The sequence below is a fragment of the Rhinopithecus bieti genome, unplaced genomic scaffold, assembly GCF_001698545.2.
Source record: "Rhinopithecus bieti isolate Rb0 unplaced genomic scaffold, ASM169854v2 scaffold_28055, whole genome shotgun sequence".
Taxonomy (NCBI): Eukaryota; Metazoa; Chordata; class Mammalia; order Primates; family Cercopithecidae; genus Rhinopithecus; species Rhinopithecus bieti.
Window position 1 is genome coordinate 1026208 of NW_016812914.1, and position 9749 is coordinate 1035956.

Below are 9749 nucleotides of genomic sequence, written 5' to 3' on the forward strand. Positions count from 1 at the left end.
TACTCAGGAGGCTGAGGCAGGAGAATCGCTTGAACCCAGGAGGTGGAGGCTGCAGTGAGCCAAGGTCGTGCCACTGCACTCCAGGCTTAATGATAGAGCGAGACTGCGTCTCAAAAAAAAAAAAAAAAAATAGTGTGTGTGTGTATATATATATAGCCGGGTTGGAGCCCATGGTGGAGGGCCTGGCCCCTGACGCTCTGGCGAGGGTCACCCTGCAACTCTCCCAGGGTTCTAGCAGCCTCAGTTTGGCCATAGGGGAAATGGGCGACCTAGGGAATCCCAGCACCCGTGCGGCGCCCCCTGATCACACTCACCTCCCAGGGCCAACTTCATAGGGTCCCCAGCCGCGGAGTCCTTCCCAGACTTCTTAAGTGACTTGGCAACGGGCGGGGCCTAGTGGAGGCGGGGAAGGGAGGAGAGGGGCGGGCCTGGCGCGGCCATTTCCTCAACCTGATTGGTCCTCTCGCCCGTCACTCCGGTGCGCCCCCAACCCACCGCGCAGTAAAAGCCAGCCCCGCCCCGGCCCTGACGGTTTCCAAGCTGGTCTGGAAGCCGCCCCTACTGTGCTTGGGACGTCGCGTTAACCGCGGTGAGTGGCGGGGGCCCCTCAGTTGAGCTGGGGGGCGGTGTCCACCGAGTCCTGGGGCACCCCAGGGGCGGAGGGGTCGGGGAGGGCCTTTCTCGCGGTGGGATTTGCTGGACTCTGAGGCCTGGGGAGGGGTCTTCAGCCCAGGCTGGTCACCCCTCCCCCCAGAAAAATCCAACTTCTGCAATGAAGCTTGAACTTTAAAACCCTCTTCTCACTTCCTGGGACTTTTGAGGGGCGAAAGAGCCCCCTAGAAGGGGTGATATTGAGGGAGGTGGGCTAAATACTGCCCCCGCCAGGTTTTCTCTAAATTTTGATCAGTTTGCTTGCTTTTGGAAACGCAGTTTGCAGGCAAGTTTCCTCCTGGGGTAGAAACTTCGCCCTCCCTTCCGGGGTCTTCAGAGACACCCCCGCCACCGTAAAGCCGCCTCCCCTACAGATGGATTTGCCACGGGCGTTGGAAGGGGGGTTGCCCCGGCTCCTGGCGCCCCCAACTGCTTCTGGGGAGGTCTTGGGCAAATCCTGCCGCTTCCCTCGGGTGGGCGTGGCGGCGAGATGGCTTAAAAGTAGGAAGGCCTACCCCTTAACAGCTTTGGGGTTCTTGTCCCGGCTGGGCCTAGCAGTGGGACCTGGGGCTCTTGGAATTTTTGAAGTCCAGTTTTAGCATGCCCTGAAGTTGCTGGATGACTGGGTCTTGCCTGGAACTCCCCTTCTGGAGCCAGCGGCAAGGCAGGTCACTGACCCCCAGGGGTTTCATAGGACGTTGACATCTGCTGTGGCCACCCTTGCTTTAACCAGTTCCAGAAAGTCATGGTGGACAGAGGGGACGGAAGGAAGCTGCCTGAGTCCTAAGTGGGACTTGGGAATCTGTCGAGGCCAGGACTTGGATGCCTGCCTACCTGGCCGCCTGCCCAGGTGAGCTCAGGCTCTGAAAGAGGTGAGAAGAATAGATTTAGGCAGTGATCACTGGGAGGTAGGTATATCTCCTCACCTGACTTCCCAGTTGGGGGACTTTTGTACCTAGCAGGAAGCTGGTTCCTGGCTGGCTGTACCCCTTTGTCCGTGGAAGCCAGAGTGCCGTGAGATGGTTTATGGAGCACTTACTATGTGCCAGGCATGGAGCTGAGCTTCCCCGGAGCAGTGTCTCCTCCAGTCCACAGGGACTCCAGGCTCTTGTGAGACTTATACCCATTTCACAGATGTGGCAAGCAAGGCTTCTAGGAAATGCTGCCGCCCAAACTCCTATTCCTAGTGAGTTGCCAAACTGGGATTAGAACCCACTCTGGTCTGGGCACGATGAGTCCTGCCTGTAATCTCAGCACTTTGGGAGGCTGAGGTGGGCGGATCATTTGCGGTCAGGAGTTCGAGAATAGCCTGGTCAACATGGTGAAACCCCACCTCTACTAAAAATATGAAAATTAGCCGGACCTGGTGGCAGGCGCCTGTAATCCCAGATACTCTGGAGGCTGAGGCGGGAGAATCCCTTGAACCTGGGAGACAGAGGTTACAGTGAGCCGAGATCGCGCCACTGCACTCCAGCCTGGGTGACAGAGCAAGACTCCATCTCAAAAAAAAAACCAAAACAAAACAAAAGAGAACCCAATCTGGACTCCAGATCCAGTGCTCGCAAAACATCATTTTGCTGAGTTCTGCTTAGGGGACATCGAAGCAAGGCCACCAGGAGGCGGGGCCTCATTCCTCTGGGAAAAGATGCTCAGAGTCAAGGCCACAGGTTCTTAGGCTCATACCAGAATTCCCCAGGAAAGCAGCCCATAAGGCAGGCATGACCTTTAGCCACATTTTTTTTGAGATGGGGTCTTCCTCTGTCGCCCAGGCTGGAGTGCAGTGGTGTGGTCTTGGCTCACTGCAACCTCTGCCTCCCAGGTTCAAGCAATTCTCCTGCCTCAGCCTCCCAGGTAGCTGGTACCTGCCAAGTAGCTGGTGCCTGCCACCATACCCACACCTAATTTTTGTAATTTTGTATGTAATTTTGTATATTTAGAGACGGGGTTTCACTATGTTGGCCAGCTGGTCTCGAACTCCTGACCTAGTGATCCACTCGCCTCAGCCTCCCAAAGTGCTGGGATTACAGGCCCGTGCCCGACCCTTTATCCTCATATTACAGGTGAGATGACCCTTCTCTGGAAGGGGAAGGTGCCTTGCTCCAGGAAGCACAGCATAGGTGGAGCTGGGACTTCTGGCTTTCCTCTGAGAACCTCATCTGATGATGGTGTCCCTGCTTCATCTCACTTGTCCAGGAAAACGGAGTTGTGGCTTCATCTCACCTGCATAGACTCACCTGGGGAGCCCTGTCCTCCCCATACCCCTGACCTGGGCTTCATAGCTCTGCAGTGCAGGCAGGAATGTTATCTCACTTTCAAAAAAAAAGCCTACATTTTGGGTGCGGTGGCTCACGCCTGTAATTCTAGCAGTTTGGGAGGCCAAGGTGGGCAGATCCCTCGAGCTCAGGAGTTCAAGACTAACCTGGGCAATATGGCGAAACCCCATCTCTACTAAAAAAAAAAAAAAAACAAAAAAACAAAAAAACACGGCTGAGTGTGGTGGCTCACGCCTGTAATCCCCACAAGGTCAGGCGCTCAAGACCAGCCTGACCAACATAGTGAAACCCCATCTCTACTAAAACTACAAAAAATTAGCCGGACGCGGTGGTGCATGCCTGTAATCCCAGCTACTCGGGAGGCTGGGGCAGGAGAATCGCTTGAACGTGGGAGGTGGAGGTTGCAGTGAGCTGAAATCACGCCACTGCACTCCAACCTGGGCGACAGAGCAAGACTCCCTGTCAAAACACACACACACACACACACACACACACACACACACACACACACACACATTAGCCAGGTGTGATGGTGCGTGCCTGTAGTCCCAGCTACTTACAGGATCAAGGTGGGAGAATCTCTTGAGCATAGGAGGCAGAGGTTGCAGTGAGCCGAGATCGCACCACTACACTGCAGCCTGTGTGACAGAGCGGAAATCCGTCTCAAAAAAGAAAAAAAAAGTTTGCCCTATTTAACACATTTTATCCCTTGACTAGATCTTTGTCCATATCATGTCCGTTACATTTAGTCTTTTGTCTTTTGTTTTCTTTCTTTCTTTCTTTCTTTCTTTCTTTCTTTCTTTCTTTCTTTCTTTCTTTCTTTCTTTCTTTCTTTCTTTCTTTTTTTTTTTTTTAGATAGAGTCTTGCTCTGTCACCCAGGCTGGAGTGCACTGGTGAGATATCAGGTCACTGCAACCTCCACCTCCTGGGTTCAAGCGATTCTCCTGCCTCAGCCTCCTGAGTAGCTGGGATAACTAAACATGGAGGTGTGCACCACCACACCTGGCTAGTTTTTGTATTTTTAGTAGAGACAGGGTTTCGCCATGTTGGCCAGGCTGGTCTCCACCTCCTGACCTCAGGTGATCCTCCCACGTCGGCCTACCAAAGTGCTGGGATTACAGGTGTGAGCAACCACATCCAGCCCATGTCAGTTACATTTAAATCTCATTCTTTTTTCTTTTTTTTTTTTTTTGAGACAGAGTTTCACTCTTGTTGCCCACGCTGGAGTGCAGTGGTGCAATCTTGGCTCACTGCACCCTCCGCTTCCCAGATTCAAGCAATTCTTCTGCCTCAGCCTCCCGAGTAGCTGGGATTACAGGCATTCGCCACCACACCTGTCTAATTTTGTATTTTTAGTAGAGATGGGATTTCTCCATGTTGGTCAGGCTGGTCTTGAACGCCTCACCTCAGGTGATCCACCTGCCTCAGCCTCCCAAAGTGCTGGGATTACAGGCATGAGCCACCATGTCTGGCCTTTAAATCTCATTCTTTAGCCACTGCATTGGGATACACTTGTTTCTGTTTTTGTTTTTGTTTTTTGAAACGGAGTCTCACTCTGTTGCCCAGGCCAGAGTACAGTGGCACGATCTCAGCTCACTGCAATCTCCGCCTCCCGGGTTCAAGCAATTCTCCTAACTCACCCTCCTGAGTAGCTGGGAGTACAGGTGCCCACCACCACGCCTGGCTAATGTTTATATTTTTAGCAGAGACAGGGTTTCACCATGTTGGTCAGGCTGGTCTCGAACTCCTGACCTCAGGTGATCCGCCCACCTTGGCCTCCCAAAGTGCTGGGATTCCAGGCGCAAGCCGCTGTGTCTGGCCACATTTGTTGTTTTCTTATTCTCCTTTCGCTCGGCATCCAGGTTGTTTCCAGTGTCATGTTGTGGCCAGTAAGTCCACACAGCTCTGCCCATGCAGAAACACAGGTGTGAGATCTTCCCCGAAGTGAGGTTTCTGGGTCAAGGGGAAGATGGCTCTTGGAACTTGACAGCTATTGGCAAATTGTCCTCTACAGAGGTTTTAGGTCATACCTGGCTTCCTGGAGTACAGGTGAGCCCTGGAAGGGACTGTTCCCAAGCCTTGCTTCCCGACGTGTATCCCAGGGACCAGCTGTATCAACACCACCTGGGAGCCTTTTAGAAATGCAGGGGCAGGGCCGGGCACAGTGGCTCACGCCTGTCATCCCAGCACTTTGGGAGTCCGAAGCAAGAGGATTGTTTGAGACCAGGAATTCGAGACCATCCTGGGCAACATAGCAAGATACCATCGGCCGGGCACAATGGCTCATGCCCGTAATCCCAGCACTTTGGGAGGCCGAGACGGGTGGATCACGAGGTCGGGAGATCGAGACCATCCTGGCTAATATGGTGAAACCCCATCTCTACTAAAAAATACAAAAAATTGGCCAGGTGTGGTGGTGGGCACCTGTAGTCCCAGCTACTCAGGAGGCTGAGGCAGGGGAATTGCTTGAACCTGGGAGGTGGAGGTTGCAATGAGCTGGGATCATGCTACTGCACTGCAGCCTGGTAACACAGCAAGACTCTGTCTCAGAAAAAAAAAAAAAAAAAAAAGATACCATCTCTACCCAAAAAGAAAAAATTAACTAGGTGTGGTGTGTGCCTATAGTCCTAGTTACTTGGGAGGCTGAGGCAGGAGGATCCCTTAAGGCCAGGAGTTGGAGGCTGCAGTGAGCTGTGATTGCACCACTGCACTCCAGCCTGGGTGACAGAAAAAGACCCTGTCTTTAATGAAAAAAAAAAAGAAAGGGTCGGGTGTGGTGGCTCACACCTGTAATCCCAGCACTTTGGGAGGTCAGGGTGGGTGGAATATGAGGTCAGGAGTTCGAGACCAGCCAGGCCAATATGGTGAAACCCCGTCTCTACTAAAAATACAAAAATTAGCCAGGCATGGTGGTGGGCGCCTGTAGTCCCAGCTACTCGGGAGGCTGAGGCAGGAGAATGGCTTGAAACCAGGAGGCGGAGGTTGCAGTGAGCCCAGATTGCCCTACTGCGCTCCACCATGGGCGACAGAGTGAGACTGTCTCCAAAGAAAAGAAAGAAAGAAAAAAGAAATGGGGGGCCAGGTGAGCCCCATCCTGAAGCTTTAGAATCAGCACTTGCTGTTGAACAAAGTCCAGAGGTCACTTTTGTGCCTGCTAAGGACTGAAAGGCATGGCTGTAAGTCGTGGGCAGGTATGAATCCTGTCTTCCAGCTGCAGCGTGGGCCTGGACTTTTTCCTGGAAGGTGGGGCCAGGCAGGCTGTACCTGACTGTTCCTCTCTCCACAGTGTCTGTTGCAGAGACCATGTCTGCCAACGGGGCAGAGGCTGATGGCAGCACCCAGGTGACAGCGGAAGAACCGGTACAGCAGGTGAGGAAGGGCCAGGACCAGGGACTGCCCCGACCCTGTGATTCCTGTGCAACAAGGCTTCCCACACCAGGGTGCCCTGGCAGGGAGCCAGGGATATGCCGGCAGCCCACGGAGCCAGAGAGATTTATTCCTCGGTGGGGTACAGACCACTCACTGGTGTCCCCAGTTTGGGGGGGGGGGAATCTCAAAGGCCCTTGGAGGGCCTGAGGGGTCAGGGTTCTGTCTGAAACTACCTGCCCTCCACAACCTCTAAGCCAAATCTTCCTCACCTCTGAAGTTTCTCTCAGGGACCTCCTAGGAAGCTAGTTTCTATTCCAGATCTCTCATCCTCAGGTTATTTTATTTTATATATATAGTTTTTGAGATGGAGTCTTGCTCTGTCTCCCAGCCTGGAGTGCACTGGTGACATCTCGGCTCACTGCAACCTCCGCCTCCCGGATTCAAACAATTCTCCTGCCTCAGCCTCCCGAGTAGCTGGGGTAACAGGGATGCGCCACCACACCAGGCTAATTTTTGTATTTCTAATAGAGACGGAGTTTCACCATGTTGGCCGGGCTAGTCTCGAACTCGTGACTCGAAGTGACCAGCCCGCCTCGATCTCCCAAAGTGCTTGGATTACAGGCGTGAGCCACCGCACCTGGCCCCAAAGATAATTAAAATTAAAAAATCAAGTGGTGCGCTGGATGTGACCCATGGGCTATATAGTCTGCAGCCCCAGTTTAGACCCTAACTGCCATGAGAATGGGACTCTTGTCCCTTAACACCACCTGGCATATCGCTGGAATAAAGTGCAGGCTCACATAACTAGACTGTGTTAAAGGAAGCACGCGGGCTGAGCGCAGTGGCTCACGCCTGTCATCCCAGCACTTTGAGAGGCTGAGGTGGACGAATCATGAGGTCAGGAGTTCAAGACCAGCCTGGCCGCCGGGCGCGGTGGCTCAAGCCTGTAATCCCAGCACTTTGGGAGGCCGAGACGGGCGGATCACGAGGTCAGGAGATCGAGACCATCCTGGCTAACACGGTGAAACCCCGTCTCTACTAAAAAATACAAAAAACTAGCCGGGCGAGGTGGTGGGCGTCTGTAGTCCCAGATACTCGGGAGGCTGAGGCAGGAGAATGGTGTAAACCCGGGAGGCGGAACTTGCGGTGAGCCGAGATCCAGCCACTGCACTCCAGCCTGGGCGACAGAGCGAGACTCCGTCTCAAAAAAAAAAAAAGGCCAGCCTGGCCAACATGGTGAAACCCCGTCTCTACTAAAAATACAAAAAAATTAGCTGGGCGTGGTGGCGCCTGTAATCCCAGCTACTCAGGAGGACGAGGCAGGAGAATCGCTTGAACCCGGGAGGGGCAGGTTGCAGTGAGCCGAGATCGCGCCAGTACACTCCAGCCCGGGTAACAGTGCAAGACTCCGTTTCAAAAAAAAAAAAAAGGAAGCATGTGGCAAAACCCCAAGGTTCCTCACTTGTGCAACCGCCTGGACGTAAAGTGTGGGTAAACTGCGCCGTTTCACTGGCCAGGAGTGACAGCAAAACTGCAGGGCACCCTGAGTTTCCAGATGAGCCCCCCATCCTCCCCCGCCCAGTTTGCCTGAGCCACTTCTCTCCCGTAGCCCAGTGTGGTGGACCGCGTGGCCAGCATGCCTCTCATCAGCTCTACCTGTGATATGGTGTCCGCAGCCTATGCCTCCACCAAGGAGAGCTACCCTCATGTCAAGACCGTCTGCGACGCGGCAGAGAAGGGAGTGAGGTCCCTCACGGCGGCCGCTGTCAGCGGGGCTCAGCCAATCCTCTCCAAGCTGGAGCCCCAGAGTGGGTGAAGTCCCACGGGGCACTGAATCCCCCTCCTGGCAGTATCCCTGGGTGGGGAGTAGGGGGGTCTACCCAGCTCTTGATGCTGTCCCCCGAACAATTACGAGATGACCGTCAACCAGTCAAATTTGCGTCTTACTTAATTTCTTTTGGCAGTTGCATCAGCCAGCGAATACGCCCACAGGGGGCTGGACAAGTTGGAGGAGAACCTCCCCATCCTGCAGCAGCCCACGGAGAAGGTAACGATGTCCGCCTTCTGGGGCTCTGCCGAGACGGGGACCTACCTGGGTATGGAGTGTGCTAGTCCCAGCTTAACTAGACAGGCTTGATGGCATCCTCCCTGCTCCCTCTCCTATCGGTTCCCATCCCCACCCCGAATCCACTCCCCACAGGGCAGCTGGAGGGATAATTGCAAAGCCAGCCAGATTACAGGTGCCTGCCACCACGCCCAGCTAGTTTTTGTCTTTTTAATAGAGATGGAGTTTCACCATGTTGGCCAGGCTGGTCTTGAACTCCTGACCTCAGGTCATCCACCCACCTCGGCGTCCCAAAGTGCTGGGATCACAGGAATGAGCCACAGTGCCCGGCCTACTTGTTTCTATAATAAAGTTTTATTGGCACACAGCCATGCCCATTTATTTACATGTTGTCTACGACTGCTTTCACCCTACAATGGCAACGTTGAGTAGTCGTGACACAGACTGTGACCCACAGTACTGAAAGTCTTAGTTATGTGGCCCTTTACACAGAATGTTGACATACCGATAACTGTTTTATTAGTCAGAAAAGGTTGGAGGCAGGAAAGTCAAAACATCGAAACATCATGTTCCTGGCCGGGCGCGGTGGCTCATGCCTGTAATCCCACCACTTTGGGAGGCCAAGGCGGGCGAATCACCTGAGGTTGGGAGTTCGAGCCTGACCAACATGGAGAAACCCTATCCCTACTAAAAATACAAAAATTAGCCAGGCGTGGTGGTGGGTGCCTGTAATCCCAGCTACTTGGGAGGCTGAGGCAGGAGAATCGCTTGAACCCGGAGGCAGAGGTTACGGTGATCCAAGATCGCGCCATTGCACTCTAGCCTGGGCAACAAGAGTGAAACTCTGTCTCAAAAAAAACAAAAACAAAAACAAAACACCATGTTCTGGCCAGGTGCGGTGAGCATGCCTATAATCCCAGTACTTTGGGAGGCCAAAGTGGGCGGATCACAAGGTCAGGAGATAGAGACCATCCTGGAAAACACAGTGAAACCCCATCTCTACTAAAACTACAAAAAAAAAAAATTAGCTGGGCATGGTGTCAGGTGCCTGTAGTCCTAGTTACTCCAGAGGCTGAGGCAAGAGAATTGCTTGAACCCGGGAGGCAGAGGTTGCAGTGAGCCAAGATTGCGCCACCACACTCCAGCCTGGGTGACAGAGCGAGACTCTGTCTCAAAAAAAACAAAACAAAAAAATACCGTGCTCCAAACTGTGTCCTGCTCTTCAGCAGCTGGGTGGCCCTCACACAAGTTACTTTGCCTCTGTGGGCCTCACTTTCTTTTTTATTTATTTATTTATTTATTTTTTATTTATTTATTTTTTTTTGAGACGGAGTCTCGCTCTGTCGCCCGGGGCTGGAGTGCAGTGGCCGGATCTCAGCTCACTGCAAGC

General features: G+C 53.3%; 1 protein-coding gene across 2 annotated transcripts in view; it reads left to right on the forward strand.

Annotated features, from left to right (window-relative positions):
- The first annotated feature begins 425 nt into the window (after nt 1-425).
- The window catches only part of PLIN3 (perilipin 3), a 29421-nt gene continuing 20097 nt past the window's right edge, over nt 426-9749 (forward strand). Inside the window, exons 1-4 of one of the 2 annotated variants that reach the window (XM_017847187.1) lie at nt 426-589; nt 6212-6294; nt 7904-8102; nt 8259-8341. In XM_017847187.1, the coding sequence (XP_017702676.1) occupies nt 6229-6294; nt 7904-8102; nt 8259-8341 (348 nt within the window). In that variant the 5' untranslated portion in view covers nt 426-589; nt 6212-6228. Of the gene's footprint in view, nt 590-1404; nt 1502-6211; nt 6295-7903; nt 8103-8258; nt 8342-9749 lie in introns of those variants that run through there. The other variant, XM_017847186.1, reaches the window with a different exon arrangement.